This window comes from Patiria miniata, unplaced genomic scaffold, assembly GCF_015706575.1.
Source record: "Patiria miniata isolate m_02_andy unplaced genomic scaffold, ASM1570657v1 HiC_scaffold_10, whole genome shotgun sequence".
Classification (NCBI taxonomy): Eukaryota; Metazoa; Echinodermata; class Asteroidea; order Valvatida; family Asterinidae; genus Patiria; species Patiria miniata.
In genome coordinates, this window is record NW_024037048.1 from 14,530,791 (window position 1) to 14,549,219 (window position 18,429).

Here is an 18,429-nt window from a genome sequence, read left to right on the forward strand (position 1 = left end):
GAGAGAAATTGAACAATGCGACATTAAAACAGGTTGTTTTTCTTGACGAATTCGGCCGAGAAAACTTATTATTGTAATTACTTGACCGTAATAACTTGGTGAGAAATTTTCCTGTTTTGGGGTTGCAATGTATCCAAATGAGAAAAAAATCTCACTCATTTATCTTAATTGATAATAAAATAGTATTAAAGTGTAAACTTAACCAGTCTTCGTTTGTATGTTTTTTTTCAGCCTACACTGAATTCCTTGTGATCTCTTCTTGGACCTGATCTTCAAGAACGAACCATCGAGGTGGGTGTGGTGAGGTTTGATTAATGATTCTATCAGGACCGGGGAAGGGGCAAGATGTAATCCGTCCCCCCCCCCCTCAAAAAAAAAAATACTACAGCTCCGGAACGCTTCGCCCTATCGGAATGCATTTTGGTGACCTTTCTTAACTCTTATTGGCAGGCGAAATAAAACAAATCGATTCGACGGGTTGCCATGACAACCGGTTTTATAAACTAGGCTTGTCATAGCCTTAGCCCCTTGACCCCTCATACGCCACTGTTATATAACAAAGAAAACATTCTTCGAACAATGATTCCTCCAATCTCATTTTTTTTTGTTTTTTTGTTTTCTTCAAATCTGACGGCGGATTGTCATGAATTTTAGATTAGTTCTCCTGTTTATCAAACCTCAATATTTTTCACTACTCTTCCCTTTTTTAAAAACTATTTTATTGAAGAAAAAAATCGCACCTGATTTGGTTTAGTTTCATGCTTTGTTTACGTACAGAATGAAGATCTGCGTGGCAACCGTTCTTTCAATCGCCCTCCTTCTGGGTAACTCCGTCAACCTCCGAGCTTCCGTTACTGGGCCGGTTGCCTCGGACGGTGATGGTCCTGCGTCTCAGGCGTGTCCGATGTGCTGCCAGGGGCCGGCTGCAATTCCCGGAATACCAGGTTTGCCTGGGTCCCTAGGTCAGCCAGGGTCAAAGGGCGAGCCAGGTCAAAAGGGTGATATTGGACAGAGTGGGCCTATGGGTGAGCGTGGAGCAGCTGGGCCTCAAGGGGACGAAGGCATAGGCCAGCCCGGAAAAATTGGTCCAAGAGGAGTCCCAGGTGTTGTAGGGCCAACGGGGGAAACTGGTGTCAAAGGTCAAAAGGGTGAGCCAGGGGAGGCACCAGACGACTCCAACCAGCGGGTAGCATTCACCGTGGTGAGGACGAGCAGCTCGGATGCCTCTACGAGTCACGACACCCGTTTGCCCTTCCAGGCGACCAAGACGCTTCTGCCGGGTACCAGCTTCGATCTCGAGACCGGCACGTTCACGTGTGGTGTGCCGGGCACCTACGTGTTCATGTTTTCTGTGTGCAAATATCCTTCCAGCAGCGACCTGTACGTTTATCTCCGGAAGAACGGCGACGCGGTTGTCTCTGGCCATAGCACTGATTCAAGTCACCATGAGCAGGTGTCTGGGAGCGCGGTGGTGGTTCTGCAGCGTGGAGATACGACGTATCTCACAATGTCCGGTAGGGCGCTTGGTGGTTCCTGGACCTCATTCAGTGGCTTCCTCCTTTACCCCGAATAAACACAACAATCACAACATACAAAGATACACGAGCATTGTGTTGCTGATTTTTTTAATCGCTTTTTATTGTTGCCGAAACATTAACTTATGAATTAAAACAAATAATGTTCAATGACAATGTCACAAAAATTAAGATATTATTATTATTGGTTTTACATTGCGCATGCGCCGATCTGTATACAACAATGGATTTGCAATTTTTTGTTGTTGACTTTTTGCAAAACAAAATATTTAGCTTTATGCATGAGTACTGAGATATAGTGAAAAGTATGCGTTAAGTTTTTTGACGATTTTTTTGGGTACCCATTGTAGGCCTATCGAGAAGTATTTTGATAGAATATTTTTTTCAAAGCAAGCCGGGTCATCATTTTTTTTGAGAAACAAAAGGTTTGCAATAAAGCAGTGCCACCATGTATCCAGAAATGTTAACAACTAAAACAAAATTGTGTTTATGGTGTTATCTCGACCAACCTGGATTTTTTAGGCCATGTTTCTGACCGCCATTTTTTTTTATTGCCACATTTGGTCAACATATGAAATAACGTGTTTTTTTCCCGAAAATAAATGCAACTTGTTTGTAGTATTGGGTATTTAAAACAGATTAATTAAACACAATAACTGTATCCTAATTAAAGCAAACAAAGTATAAAAGACATACAGACAAACAAACAAAATATTTTGCTACCTACCTGGATAATTTTAGGGCGTTTACTGTAACTTGTTATTTTCTTCGCCATATGTTCCCTGTATGCCCAGCACAGATGATGTCAATTAAATCATTCCCATGCATGTATCAATTTTTATTTCATGTCACGAAAAAAGTCTCGAGTGATTGAATCTGATTTACTTTTAGACTTAAAGCTTGGCATTTGGATTAACAATTGTTTGAAATATTCTAATGCTATTCACAGCAATTAGAATACACTGGTTTTTATGAAATGATTGCATTATTTTAAACGTTACAATATGTGAGAATTATGTAAAAGTAACAATTGACTTGCTATGAAAACAGTATGCATAAAACCTCATTCTGAGGATTACCAAAAGCACCACCATTGTTGATAAATACTCTCTTTTTTCGCTTGGCTTCGTTATGAAAAAAAAAAATGATTTTAATTACTTTCAGTTGAAACAGAAACATGCCTACAGTAATGAAAAAAGTGGAGTTGGGTGTTGTTTTTAAAGCCCGTAAAAGTGCGACAAGTGTTTCTTGATTAAAAGACTCCAAATTATTTGAAGACTTTTATTGTTCTTAATCAGCATTACTTGATTGCATTCAAGAAACTCACTTTGAAAACATCACATCAGTGAAAGTGTGAGCCCGTTAGATGGTAAAGAAACAATCTTAACGAAATCAATCAAAACAAAGCACAAATTCCATTCAAGTGAGGAGGGTCTTTCAACTGGTTGGAATTGTCCTTTGTCACTTTATCATTTCAAGTGAATTTCTTTGTATTGACTTTTATTTGGATACCATATTTGGTCAGGTGATGCAATTAAGTCCCCTGCTGCACATGTACATGTAAGCTGAACAAGTACGCTTCCTGGGAATAGGTAGACTCCTGCAAGAAATAAAAAAAAAGGTTATAATGGACCCTTCCTGCATGTCAATCAACAGTGCACATTGGCCAATCAGATCACCACTTTTGATCCGGTGACCACAGTAGCTCAGTCAGACTGGGTCACAAGCACTGTTAGATCTATTGCTCACCTCGCCCCCATTTTTTGCACCAGCGGTTAACACCCCCCCCCCCAGATTATTTTGTAAAGAGTGCCCTTTTTACACAAGTGACCTTTTAGTTTTTACACAAGCGTCCTTAGTTTTGTTTAGAAAGTTTCTTGTTTCGCCAGCGGCTTTTAAAGAATTTTTGGTATTTCGTGTAAACGTCAGCAATTGTGCCGCCATGAAAAGCGCCACCCATTGACCTACCGCCGTTTGTGAGTTAACCACGCCCCTTAGACAACTCTATAAGCCTTTTCGCTGATACCGCCATCTTTGAATTTTTTTTTTTTCGGGGGGAGGGGGAGGCATTACAGTGAAAATACGTCTCATCATGCAACTGTAGCTGAGAATGATGGGATGTCTTTTCAATGTAATGCCCCCCCCCCCCCATTTCAAAGATGGCGGTATCCGCGAAACGGCTCATGGAATTTTGTACGTTAACTTTTGTTTGTCTCAGATTTTGGCGTTCTGCGTCCATTTGTATATCATGTTTAGACAATATTTTACAAGCTGCGTTGACGCAATTCCACCGTGATAGGTTAATTGTCCGATAGTGGCCATTATCGCCGGTTTGTACTTACATGACAATGAGCTGAGACTCCTGGGAATGTTGGCGAAGCAATTCACGGATCTGCATCTGTCTGTTGGTCTGAAAGAAAAAAAAAGATTTCAGGCGAAAAAATGTCATGATTTATTGATGTTTACTAAAGTCGAGTTCCATGCACTTGGCAAATCAAATGAACTGAGAGTTGTACGAAAAATGGATTGAAAGTGATCAATCTCATTATTGAAAATCAGCCTCCAGAATGTCAAAGGTTGGACCCAATTAACAGATGTTGCAAGACTGGACTTAAAATCACACAAACCAGGGACTTAGCGTAAAGTGGATACTGGGAAAGCTTTAAGTGTATTGTCTCCATGCATGGACAAAAGAGGGCGCTTTATAGTAAAAACAAGCAGAAACCGGAATGAGGGACACTTCACTGGTTCACTCATGCTGGTTATCGTGTATTTGGTACCAGCATTTATAAGCCATGATGGCTCCCAAATGGCCCTCGTTTATAGTTTTCTCTGTGGGGGGGGGGGGCTTGAGCGCAAGGAGGAGATTCTACCTTCTCGTTGAGCGTAGTGACTTCTTCCTTGCTGATCTTCCAAGGAAACTTCTCCGTGGTCTCCCCTGCTTCCTCATCCAGCATCCAGGGTTTGGACAGCTCCTTGAACTGTCTCAGGCTCTACACCTTGGGCTTCTTGTTCAGGTCCGGGATGACCTCCACGTCCGAGCAGTTGATGCGGAACTTGCTGAGCATGTTGGCCATGTTCATCTTCTCCCTGTCCATTTGCTCCTTCTTGCCCGTGGTGGCAAAGACGCATTTCTCCCAGTTGGATTTCATGGAGATGAGGTGAGGGATGAGTAGGGCCAAGCCTGGGGGTGGTGGGAGGTGGGGGGGTCACAAACAAAAATTATACTGAGCATTATTTCCCTTTGACATAAAGCATGTGTTTCCTTAGACATGCAGCCATCCAGAATAACCTGAGAGATCTCTGAAAGGCTCCATGAAATGAATTGGACACTGAAACATATAATAAAATAATCAGGCCAACCAAGAACCAAAAGTGTGGTGTTTTCTACTACATACAAAAACAACTGTGTGGTAGGGTAGGTAAAATCTGTTTTGGGGGGTTTGACATTTCAATAGCCTAAAAATATATGGTGGGATGATAGTCATTAAAATTTACTTTTTTTTCTCTTCTTTAATTTGCATGCATTAATTAACATGTGAATCATTCTGCCGACTACTGACCAACTTACACAAAAATAAATATAAAGTTTATAGTTTTCACTGTGGGGGGGGGGGGTGCTTGATCCCAAGGAGGAGATTCTACCTTCTCTTTGAGCATGGTGACTTCTTCCTTGCTGATCTTCCAAGGAAACTTCTCCGTGGTCTCCAGGCTGCTTCCTCGTCCAGCATCCAGGGTTTGGAGAGCTCCTTGATGATTGTGTTGGTCTTGATCTTACCCAACCAACAGCACAGAACTCCATCTTGGGCAAAATCTTGTCCTTGTACCAGCCTTCAGAAAAAGAAAAAACAGTCAATTGTTATTTAATGATCGTTAACTCGGTTATCGTTAAGATCGGAGTAAACCTGAAGTTAACACAACCTAGATATACCTCACGGTATACCAAACGTTAAATCTGACACCGTGGCAGCAAGGAGATTTCCACCTTTCTATGAATATGCCTTTGAATGAGCATGACGACTATTTATAAAAGATATAGACATATATCATACTCGGCAATAGGGATAGTCAGTGGAAAGAACTTGGGACAGGTGTGTACAAAGTTACGCGCAAGACTCAGACTTGTTTTAAGCGAATTACTGAGAAGACGACCATAATTATTGGTAATGAGGATACTTTTATTATGGAGTAGATTAACCATCTTGGCTAGGGGGATATTTTTCTTAGAAGGGAACTATGGAGGAGACTAAACCATGCTTGGCTCGGAGGGTGCTTTTTTTGAAGGAAATTATGGAGGAGACTACCATGTTGGCTTGGAGGATATTTTTTTAGGAGGGAATTACCGAGGGGACTAACCATCTTGCCTAGAAGGATATTTTTTAGAAGGGAATAATGGAATAGACTAACCATCGTGGCTAGGAGGATATTTTTTTCGAAGGGAATTACAGAGGAGACTAACCATCTTGGCTAGGAGAATATTTTTTAGAAGGGAATTATGGAGGAGAGGAACCATCATGGTTAGGAGGATATTTGTTTTAGAAGGGATTTATGGAGAAGACTAACCATCTTGGCTAAAAGGACATTTTTAGAGGGAATTTATGGAAGAGACTTAATATCTTGGCTAGGAGGATATTTTTTAATAGGGAATTATGAAGAAGACCAAAGATTTTAGGTGGAAAATGGACTGGAATATTGATGTTTAATTTGTCGAGTTCCACTTGGCAAATAAAATGAACTACTTAAGGGTTGTTCAATTTGCACTGAAAGTGATCAATACTAATATTTGAAAAATAACCCACAAGAATGTCAAAGGTTGGACACAATTAACAGATGTTGCAAGACTGGACTTAAAATCACAAAAACCAGGGACTAAGCATAAAGTGGACACTAGGAAAGCTTTAAGTGTATTGTCTCCATGCATGGACAAAAGAGGGCGCTTTATAGTCAAACATGCAGAAGCCGGAATGAGGGACACTTCACTGGTTCACTCATGCTGGTTATTGTGTATTTGGTACCAGCATTTATAAGCCACGATGGCGCCCAAATGGCCCTTGTTTAGAGTTTTCTCTGTGGAAGGGGGGGGGGGGTGCTTGAGTGCAAGAAGGAGATTCTACCTTCTCGTTGAGCGTAGTGACTTCTTCCTTGCTGATCTTCCAAGGAAACTTCTCCGTAGTCTCCCCTGCTTCTTCATCCAGCATCCAGGGTTTGGACAGCTCCTTGAACCGTCTCAGGCTCTACTTCTTGGGCTTAGTGTTCAGGTCCGGGATGACCTCCACATCCGAGCAGTTGATGCAGAACTTGCTGAGCATGTTGGCCATGTTCATCTTCTCCCTGTCCATTTGCTCCTTCTTGCTCGTGGTGGCAAAGACGCGCAGCTTGCATTTTTCCCAGTTGGATTTCATGGAGATGAGGTTGGGATGAGTAGGGTCAAGCCTGGGGGTGGTGGGAGGTGGGGGCGGAGGGCGGTTCCCAAACAAAAATTATACAGAGCATTATTTCCCTTTGACATAAAGCATGTGTTTCCTAAGACATGCAGCCATCCAGTAACCTGAGAGGTCTCTGAAAGGCTCCATGGAATGAATTGGACACTGAAACATATATTAAAATAATAAGGCTAACCAAGAACAAAAAGCGTGGTGTTTTCTATTACATATAAATAACACCTTGGTGGTAGGGTAGGTATAAAAATCTGTTTTGGGGGGTTTGACATTTCTATTGCCTGAAAATATAGGGTGGGGTGATAGTCATTGAACTTTTTTTCGCTATTTTGCATGCATTAGTTAACGTGTGAATCATTCTGAACAACTGACCAACTTACACAAAAATAAATACAACGTTGATAGTTTTCACTGGGGGGGGGGGGTGCTTGAGCGCAAGGAGGAAATTCTACCTTCTCTTTGAGCGTGGTGACTTCTTCCTTGCTGATCTTCCAAGGAAACTTCTCCGTGGTCTCCAGGCTGCTTCCTCATCCAGCATCCAGGGTTTGGAGAGCTCCTTGATGATTGTGTTGGTCTTGATCTTACCCAACCCACCAATCTAGACGGAAACCAATCAGGAAGGAAAATTTGAATGCATTTGCTCTAAATAAATTGTGTCCAGGTCTTGGAAAAGACCAACGTTAGCACTGCAAAAAGCAAAAACCTGGACAAATTTTTTTAAGACCTGCTTGCATTTTACCCAAACAGTTCATCAAAATTCATTCCGCAAAGTCTTCTTCAAGTACTCAACTGTGAGTTTACACATTTCGGTACTCAAAATACTCATCGAAATATTCATTAAAATAATTCACCAGAGGTACACAAGACTTGTAAAAAGGTACTCAACTAATACAAAACCTCAGGATTCATTGAAAACAAATGAATCGACTCATAAAGTAGTACTCAGTAAAAAGTAGTCTACTTGTCAAAAAAATGCTCAACTCATACTCGACTTATCGCAGACTGCTTCACTCGTCAAGCAGACTCGACTTAAAAGACCGTAGTTATCAAACAGTACCTCAATCCATTTAAAACTGGTGTTCCAGAGTCCCTAACTTAACTCAACTAAACTCAGCTTAAATAGATTGAAGTTGCAAACACAGGCAAAGTTCTTGTATTCATGTTCCATTGATTAGACGCTGGAGTCATTCTGAACGACTGCAACACTCAATCTTTGGACGACTTTCATGTGTAGTTGCTCCTCAATGTTTCAAACTTCAAACTTAATTCAACTCTTTGGAATAATTTAGTTCGGCACTTATCTGAATGCTAGTCTGGAACGTGTGTAGTTGTCAAAAGGTACACAACTCATCAAAATGCAGAAAACTTGAGCTATCCACGCATACTCAGGTCTGACCCTGATCCCCCTCATAAGCCTACCTGCATGAGTGCCTGTGCCCCGGTTCTTAGCGTAGGGCTTGCTACCATGGCTGGGAATGCCTTGATCTTCTGAACATTCACCCATTTCTCCTGAGAGTCTGTCAGAAGCTCCATTAAATGTGTACTCTGCTCACCCTGTATGAAAGGCGGGACAAAATGTTTCCCCTCTTAGCATCTATACTTTACTAAAGAAATTAATACTCTACCAAAAGAATCATTTTAAAAAAATATCTCTCTCAAATTGTTCACACAAAAAAGACAAATCACCCACTCTTTATCATGACATTTATACGGTAGTAGCTGGAGTTACCCAGCCCTGAGTTTTATCATTGGGTTGTCAACCAATGATAAAACTCAGGGGCTGGGTAACTCCAGCTAATAGTACGGTAGGTGTTCAGGGAAAATATTTATAGTTGGTGAATGGTGGGTTTTCTCCAATTTTGTAAAATTGGCTCTTATCTGCTTTTGCAAATGTACTCTTCAAATGCTCTGCCTACTAATTGACTAGGCCTAATTAGTGTGAATAAAAAGTCTAGAGTTTGACGTGACTAACGTTATCAGGTTTAAATCGAGTTGTATAATTCATGTAATTGTCTGCATGCGCTAGTCCATGCATGTGTAGTCGGACAATAATGGGATATCATCAAACAACAGGCGGCGCCCTTCACAATTAACGGTGTCAAGTGACTAAACAAAAAAAAACGTATAACGAAACCATTTCCCAATTCCTAAGCAAAAAAGAAAAACGGATAACGAAACCCACTTCCCCAAATCCTATCGAGAAAGGAATTGGGATTTTTCAATGCATGCTGGGAAAATTCGGACTTCGAAACTTTCTTTCCTGTCAGTGCGTACCGCTCAACACTACGTAAACGAGATTGTATTTGACATTGTTAATTGTGAAGAGCGCCACCTGTTGTTTGGTTTTCCCGATAATGTGGCGGTAGGCTAGGCCTTAGCCCCATAAATGTGGCATATTTCATGTATTTACTGGACTGCCTCCGTAAACATAGGCCACACATTCACATGTACAAAAAACGTGTCGACTTTGCCAAATTTTGGTTTTCACATTTAGGCTTACTTTTTAAGTTTTTTTGCTTAAGAAGCATTCTCACCCTCTATATAGGCTAATCCGAAAGTGCTGCCTTTTTCAGATGTCCATTTTTGGTGAAATTTCCAGATACATTTGCACACGTTTGCGTATCAAAATTTCAACATGAAATTTCACAAAAAGTAAACATCTGAAAAAGGCAGCACCTTCTGATTAACCTGTATAGAGGGTGAGAATGCTTCTAAAGCAAAAAAATCTACAAAGTAAGCCTAAATGTGAAAATCAAAATTTAGCAAAGTCGACACGTTTTTTGTGGATGTGTGGCCTATGTTTACGGAGGCAATCCAGTAAATAGGCCACATTTATGGGGCTAGCTAGGCCATGTCCACCGAGCATGTTTTGTCAGGTAAGTCTGGACTATTTACTTGTCAAAATTCAACTTCCTTTCGGCGTAGGCCTACTGGAAAGATTCCAATATCTGGACATTACTCGTTTCTCCCTTCAGTGATTTATGCCACAATTCCGGTTTAAAATGTCCAAAAATATTGGATTTAGCAGGGAAATTTGTTACCAAAAAAACTATAGTCGGAGCCCCTTAACTCCCTTAACTTAAAGGGAATATACAACATTTGCAAACATCGAAAAATAAAACTACCAAGTTTTTACGACATACCTTACTAGGATGTTGGTAAATGACTGTCTCAAGCATCTTGTAAAATTATGGCACCTGGTGTGAAGTCATTTTCGAGAAAATGGTATTTTTGTATACATTTCCAACGGTGATCGGCCGACCAGCGTTGGAAAAACCTAACTATTTTTCAACCACGGCTCCAAATTCACCATTTTTTTTCAGTCCAAATTTTGTTTGCTATTGGTTACATGTTCATGAACGGGTGCAGGCCAGCTAAGACTGGTTCCCTTGCCTTGCAATTTTCCATCATCTATAAATTGATCCATTTTATCTTTTGTGGAGTCAGGGAACCAGACTACTTGAACATTCTTGTTTTTCTTGGTTTTTCCAACCTTTTCGAACACAAAACTTCAGTGTAACAATATTTGATCTATTATACTAACCCCTCAAATAGTTCATTTCCGAAAATTACAGCAAAAGCCAATGATGTACATTCCCTTTAAGGCCTTATCACGGCATCCCTTTATCGCGGCATGGAAAATTTCTCATTTTGTGTTGCCTAAACTCCTTTAAGTGGCGATTTTTATCCAGTTCTCCAGGCCATAAGGACTTCCTGCCGAGTCATTTGAAAAGGCCGATTAAAAAATGTTGTGTCTTTTCGGGACTTTTAACGATTTTTAATAAATATTCACATTTTCCAAAACCTGAAAATTTTCCCTCACCGTCATGACCGTGTCTGCTTAAACTAAAAGGTAGGCCTACCATCTATAGTTTAACATAAATCATTAATGGTGCTCTGTCCATGAAAGTTCCATTGTCTGGTTCCCCTTCTACAGCTGCAAACACAAAATGAAGTCGAAGGAGGATATTTCCACCGCGAAATTGTAAAAACTAAAATAAGGACAGCGCGTAAAAAAATAAAACGGCACACCGTGTAAACTCAATGGCGCCCCCAATCGCCAATCAGTAGACTTGTCACAGTAATTTTCTTCTTCTTTCGGGGAAGGGCAGGGTTTTAAGAAATCATCCTGCAGGGATATATAGTCTTTCAAAGTTTAATCAACTTGAACGTTACAGGGAAAATATCAGACTGTATTCAGGGAATGTTTTGGTAAAACATTAACTATAGAAAAAAAGTTGAGATTATATATTATAAATACCACAATTCCCACATACCGCGATAATAGGGAGTCCACCTCCATTCACACATTCCGAGCATGTCTATTTTCACAGGCATATTTTCATTGAAGCACATGAGGATTCTGGAGGATTGAGGATGGTGATTGAAGCACATGAGGATTCTAGAGGACTGAGGATGAATGGTGATTGAAGCACGTGAGGATTCTGGAGGATTGAGGATGAATGGTGATTGAAGCACGTGAGGATTCTGGAGGATTGAGGATGAATGGTGATTGAAGCACATGAGGATTCTGGAGGATTGAGGATGAATGGTGATTGAAGCACATGAGGATTCTAGAGGATTGAGGATGAATGGTGATTGAAGCACATGAGGATTCTGGAGGATTGAGGATGAATGGTGATTGAAGCACATGAGGATTCTGGAGGACTGAGGATGAATGGTGATTGAAGCACAAGAGGATTCTGGAGGATTGAGGATGAATGCATTTTGTGGCAGGACTGTCTGATGATTTTGAAGGATTTGGCGTTGGTTATCCTTCATTTAAACACGAGTGCAAAATTTTGGGATGAGGAAGATTTTGGAGGATTGACGATGAATGCATTTTGGGGCAGGACTGTCTGACAATTTTGAAAAATTTAGGCGGAGTTGCAAAATTTTGGAGGATTGATCTATGAGGATGGTTCTAAGTAAAAAGGGCCTAGGGGGTTATTAATGCTTTAATTGCATACATTGTGAGACTTTCTTTTTATAGCTCCATGATTGTATAGTCATTCTTCCAGAACTGTAAGTGTAAGGGTTTTAAACTAAGTTCAGGAAGTATGGTCAGGCCCTACAGGCCCCATTTTTATCTTTTGTAAATTTGTCAATTTTTTTGGAAATTGTTCTCAAATTTCACAGTAATTATTGTCAACCAAATTCTTCAAACAATGACTTTTCCAGAAATAGCAGATGAAAACAATATTTGAACTAAACCTTATGAATTAGAAGGTAAAGATGTTAAAATAACTTGTTTTGCTTTGTTTCTTGAAGTTGACGGAGTTTGAAGGTTCTACCAAGGATGTCAACTGTGGAGCACATACAGGATGCAGAGCACAGTGATGACGTATCACCATGGCAACGCGTACTGCTCAACATCACTTGAATGAGATTGTACCGTACCTGACATCATTAATTGTAAAGAGCACCACCTGTTGTTTGGTTATCGATCAACATTAATGCAGCAGATAATGTAGCGGTAGGCTATATAGGCCTGTACGTCAGGTAAGTCTGGACTATTTATTTCTCAAAATTCAACTTCTTTTCGGCGTTCTGCAAAGATTCCCATTTATCTGGACATCACTAATTTTTTCTCTACAGTGACCTATATCACCATTAAAAGGGATACTATGTCCAAAAATGTTGGATTTAGCAGGGAAAAGTTGCTTGCTACCATGGCATGCCTACTGAGAAAACATGTCAAAGGACATTTCCTAGTCTTTGTTGGTCAGTGACGTCTGAGGTATGGGAGTCTCTCCGGAGTATTTTGGAATGCTTTGCATACATTGTTGGGTAAGACCTCTTTTTATAGCTCCATGATTGTATAGTCATATAGTCAGCAGGGCCAGGGCCTATTGTTTTTAGTTGACCGCACCTACCCCAATTAAGAACCCAGTATCAATGCACACATATAGTGGTGTTCCCTAACGTGGCGCACTGCGACGTTTCTCCTGACTTTCCTCATGCACGGTTGCCAAACTTCTTTGTTGATAAACTTCGAATTCATTCAGTTATTACTGGTACTTTTTCAATAGTGTTTGCCATTTAACTTCTGTAAACAATTTCACTGTCATACAATTCTGAACAAAACTTAAAAACGGTGGCGTCCGAAAATTTGGGCCAAAAATCAGCTTAGTGTTCCCTAACACAGCGCACTTGCATCAATCTTGGAAAATTCCAGGTTAACCCTAAAAAAGTTATTTAAAGTTAGCAAATTCTTAATTAGTAAATGAATATATCTCTACTTTACCCAACTAGAAGATTGTCAGAAAATTATTTTCTTCTTTTTGGGTGAGTATATCAGTGGTGAGTTGAAGGTAAATTGTTTCCCGATGATAATTTGAGTTAGAAATATGATTCGTGTTTGTAACTTCAGCGACTGCCCTTCAGGAAAATCAAGTTTGGATTGATTTGGGGGTCAAAAGGTCAAAGGTCAACGTCATTGGTCAAGGTCTAGGTCATTCCATTGACCAGTATTAACTATCCTACTACATGTGCTTGTAATTTCGCACCTTATATCAACAAACTCAGGCCGAGGAGTTTCAACAGCACCGCTGTATTTTTTAGGAAAGTTGCAGTAATGTTTATTGATTCATTTTATTTCATCAACAGCTTTGAAAATGGAGTTGAGGCCAGACAGACAGGGGGCATAGGACTGCATATTTGCTCTCAGGTCATTTTATCTAATGCATTTAATGTTAGACACTATTCGTTTTTTGAACTTTTCTCCAAAAACCTGAAAATATTTATTGCCAATCACCCTCTATTATTCAAGACCAAAAGTGTTTAGAATTATTCTTGACCATTATCTTTATTTGGTGAACAATTTTGACCATCGTCTGAGTAGAGGCGTTTGCATGTTGATATTAGTGCTCAGGCATCAAATTACGTCAGGAATCGACCACTAGTCTCGCCCCAACTTGCTCATAGTTGTTTCTGTGGCATGGTTTAGCTGTATTTGTCCTTTTTAGGGGAAAAAAGTAGTGCAGGTGGGAAAATTATCAGAAAAACTAAGATGACATTTTTGTGTGTTTACGTTTCTAGAGTTACTTCTACAACGACGATAGGTTCAACTACAACTATGCGCAGGCCAAAGCCACAGCAGGCAACTACAAGGAAGCAGAGGAGGTAGGTTGGACTCCCGGACCCAATTTTCGTTGTTGCGCCCTCAATAGTTGGCCAGTCATGGCGCAGTGACTCGTCATGGTGCCTGAACTAGTCATGGTGCCTTTCATTTGCAAACATCAAAAACCCAAACTACCAAGTTAGTATGAAATACCTGACTGTTAGGGAATAATAGTCTCAAGCATCCTGTGAAATCACGGCACCTGGTGTGCTGTCATTTCTAAGAAAAGTAGAATTTTGTATCAATTTCCACCGATGGTCGGCCCTGTTTGAGAGAGAAGCCCGACTTTCTGTCTGTTCTCATCCATATACTGTTGCCGTATACCTAGATGTAGAACAAAAAGATATTCCAATAGCTTGTTTTCCCACGTGCTGCATCTCTTTGGAAATCCTTGCCTGGTGCTTATTTCCCTCCAACCTATGATCTGTCCTGATTCAAGAGGAGTGTGGAGTGCTGTGGCCTCGTGGTTAAGGGCGTTGGATTCGTGGTCTGCGGGTAAAGCTGCAGGTTGTGGGTTCGAGTCCAGCCTGGGATCATGGTGCGTGTGCCCTTGGGCAAGGCACTTTGTCACTCATTGCTTCTCCCCACCCAGGAGTAATAGGCTATCAGCTTTGGTCCAAAAAATGGGCCACCGGTACCAGACGATCGAAAAGAGCAATGCTCATAGCGATTTTTTGAAAGGCACATCTAGAGTTGGAGAATGTGTGATAGCTTTGCAGTGTGAGTGGTGGTAGTGTTTTGATTTGTGTTTTCAAAATTGCCGTCAATATGCTTGAACCGGATGAATTATATGTGGTAACGAGCATGTTTTGGCTGCCATTTAAAAAAAAAAGAAAACAAGTGATAGCACCCAAAAAGCTGCCACCGCTGCAATGCTGTCACATATTTTCCGACTAGAGGGGTGCATACCTTGCCAAAAATCACAATGAGCATTATTGCCCTCATTTGATACTGACCAAACCCCACACTGATGGCTTATAAGTGGGTACCTATGAGGGCAGAGATGGTGTGGTTGATTTAGCTGCTTTGCTCCGACTTGTAGCCCTGTATATCTGGAGTGGCTTTTAGCCTTGTTCAGGGCAAATAGGCATAAAAAAACAAGTCTAAAACCCGGATGGGGATCTTTCTGTGCCTCCTAGACCACTGTTTTGGTTGGCAACACTTGGTTTTAGCATGATTTAATTGGAGTGGGTTTCGTTTCTCTTGTTTTGCAGATTTTTGTGCTCATTCAGAGTGAGAAGATCAAGAATGACTACACGTGTCTCTGGTTGGCAAGATGCTGTGAGTATTACCGTCAATTGTGAATGACGTTTCCTCTTCCAACTTCCAAGTTCCTAATGATGGGAATGAATCCACCTGTTAAGCCTCAACTCATAATGTATTGACCACTCACAATTGTGACTGCACAACCAAATGTCCAACTAAAGTCACGACACGTCGCGTGCATGCATTTCATGTACTGCTGGAAAATCCAGAGTGGCATTAGGGAGATGCACATGTTGCCCATGTGTGAGGTAGACTGAAGGGTCTCTAACAATGACATAACCAGCATGCAATCATCGCCCTGATCGTATATTAAGGATGTGACTTTGCGTTTCATTTTGTAAACATTAAGCAAATATTTTAAGAACCGTTTTAAACGTTTAGCCATTGACAGTGGCTTTTGCCTACCCATTATGTCTGATCTGCAGACCGGCGTGATTGACATGATAAATCAACAATGGTTGACATAGTAAATAGCAGGCAGTCGTTGATAAAGTAAAAATGTAACTACGTGTTCCCCAAATGTAATCAAGTACTACGGTGCTTCTAAGGTTTTGTAAATTAAGTAGGTTTGAAAACAACGTTAATTATTGGTGCTATGTGTGGTTATCTCCAAGGAAGATTGCGTGAACGGAGGTTCCGTTTGTATAATTCGGGTTTAGTTTAAATGTTTTGAAAAATTTGTAAGCGGATTTAAAGTTTTTTTGTTTAAACGTGTAAACATCACATGTTAATCATATACTTGCCATGTTGGATTTGTTCTATCACATTTTAAGCAGATTGTACGACAGAAATTTGCTACATTGAACATCCCGCTTGGCTCCCAAATATTGTACACAGTTACATTGAGCATTGCTGGCCGAAAATGGCTGAAACGAGCATCCACTGAACCGAACCATCTTTTGTGGGCCCCAATGTGTTTTCTTACAGCAGTATCCTATGTATTTATAACCTTTCTTTGTGTTGTTTTTCGTTGTTCAGACATCGTGAATCGTAAGGCCAGACTAGCCTGGGAGTTGTACCTTAAGATGGAGACGTCTGGCGAATCGTTCAGCCTGCTGTAGCTCATTGCCAACGACGGCTACAAGGTAAAACATCATCCCCTATTTTTGTCCGTTGTGTATTTGGTAAAGATTTAGGCATTTGCCCCAAATTAGTATCCAGTCACTCAATCTCAACGTGCAGCCGATTTCACAAAACACATTTGTCACTTCGTCAAAACCCAAATCGTAGAGGAAATGTCAATCTAAATATAACACACTTGTAAAAAAGAATGCACATATCCAGACGCCACTTCAGCCGTTGTGTACAAAGTCTATGGCGAGTCAAGAAAACTTTCCAAGTATTTCTGAACAAAATTGGAAATGTTTCTGCAGATTCGTGTTTGTGAAACATTTTTGCAATGACTCATCTTTATTGAGATGATGTGTGAAGACAAAAGTGGCGTCTGATTGCAACATTGTTTTCACGTGTAAAATCAACGAGAATACGAACCCCCGTCAAAAAAGAAAAAAAGAAAGATTTGTTGCACATTTACGACTTTGTGTCATTAGCTTGAATAATGAAGGATGCACTTTTGTGTCACAAACTTTGGTAAGCATGTAGAGGGCATCATAAAATATTAGAATAGCCAAAAATCCCAAACTGCTTAAAAATATTGATTTGGGACAAATTCATCACTTTGTCAACACTGTGGCGATATGATCGAAAAGTTCAGGTTTGTCATTCGGAATTCTGATTTTTTTTGCTCGACTTCAAAATATAATTGTCACGGTCTCTCGATCCTCAAATCTCATCTTTTCTATCGGTAGATGGCCAGTTCTACTATGCGACCAAGGCTTTCGGTGTCCTGGAAAGATTGGACCCCAATCCTGAATACTGGGAAGGCAAGCGAGGGGCATGCGTGGGCGTATTCCAGCAGATCATAGCTGGTCATGAACCAAGGTGGGTGTCATCTCTGTCAATCAGCAGTGCACACTGACCAATTAGATCTCAACCTTTGGTCAGGTGACCACAGTACATCAATCAAACAGTGCGTACTGACCAATTACATCTCAATAAGTACAGTATATCACTCCGGTGCTCTACCAACTGAGCTATCCAGCCCAATGTTGGCGGTTCCCTAATTGTCAATGTCTCTGTCAAAGGGGCGCTAGTCAGAAGCCCTCAACCCGCATATGCCATGCAGCCAGGGATCACGCCCAAAGTCACGATGCAGACCTGGCAAATATCAAACGGGGATCACTCAGAGAGGATACGGCTTTTTATTGCAAATTTTCATGAATACTTCGCAACTTCTTAGCCCTCTAGTTCAAATTCATTTATCTTTATGGATTTTTCCTTTTTCCCCCTAAATTCTATAAACAGCTTTCATTTTCACTATTAGGTTTTGCCCTTCACTGACGTATAAACACTGTATACTCAGTGCGTTACCTCCCGAGTGAAAGTTGGAAAAAATCACTCGGTTGGGACTCGAACCCATGACCTCCTGCTTTCTAGTGCAGACATCTTACCACTGGACCACCGAGCTTACAGAATTGGTTGCCTGGCCAGCCAACCAACCCCGTAAGCTTGATGGTCGAGTCGTGGGTTCGAATCCCACCCAAGTGATTATTTTTCCAACTTTCACTCGGGAGGTAACACACTGAGTATACAGTGTTTATACATCGGTGAAGGGCAAAACCTAACATTGATTTACATCACCCCGACGCAAAGTCCATCTTGTTAATAGCTTTCATTTTCATGTGCACAAAACCCAGTGAAGTTCAAGCCACTAGATTTTTGTCATTTTTTTCCTCTACAGAGAAACACTGCGAGACATCCTCCAAATCTTGCGCAACACCGGTAACCCACAGGTGGAATACATCATCCGTGTCATGAAGAAGTGGGCCAAGGACAACAGGGTACCAGTTTCCTGAGGTGGTCCCTATCCTAGTCTTGAGATTGTTTAAATTTGTACATTCCAAAAACCCCTGCTTGCAAAGGGATTTTCCAAAAATAAAATAATGGAACGATACTGTTGATTAAGAGTGATTTAATTATTCTTGACGCATGGGAAATTTGCCTTGAA

At 40.8% G+C, this 18,429-nt stretch overlaps 1 protein-coding gene and 2 long non-coding RNA genes across 3 annotated transcripts; all 3 read left to right on the top strand.

The window, feature by feature from the left end:
* The first annotated feature begins 778 nt into the window (after nt 1–778).
* On the top strand, nt 779–1,573 carry LOC119733880 (complement C1q subcomponent subunit B-like). Its single transcript, XM_038207246.1, has one exon. It carries the CDS (start codon nt 779–781, stop codon nt 1,571–1,573), a length of 795 nt encoding a protein of 264 aa, XP_038063174.1.
* An 8,167-nt stretch (nt 1,574–9,740) lies between these two features.
* LOC119738689 lies at nt 9,741–14,053 on the top strand. Its single transcript, XR_005272490.1, has 3 exons — nt 9,741–9,849; nt 12,245–12,475; nt 14,015–14,053. It is a non-coding gene; the product is annotated as an uncharacterized LOC119738689 (long non-coding RNA).
* Nucleotides 14,054–16,392: 2,339 nt separating this feature from the next.
* On the top strand, nt 16,393–18,220 carry LOC119738694. The gene is made up of 3 exons (XR_005272491.1): nt 16,393–16,447; nt 17,171–17,303; nt 18,163–18,220. It is a non-coding gene; the product is annotated as an uncharacterized LOC119738694 (long non-coding RNA).
* The last annotated feature ends 209 nt before the right edge of the window (nt 18,221–18,429 follow it).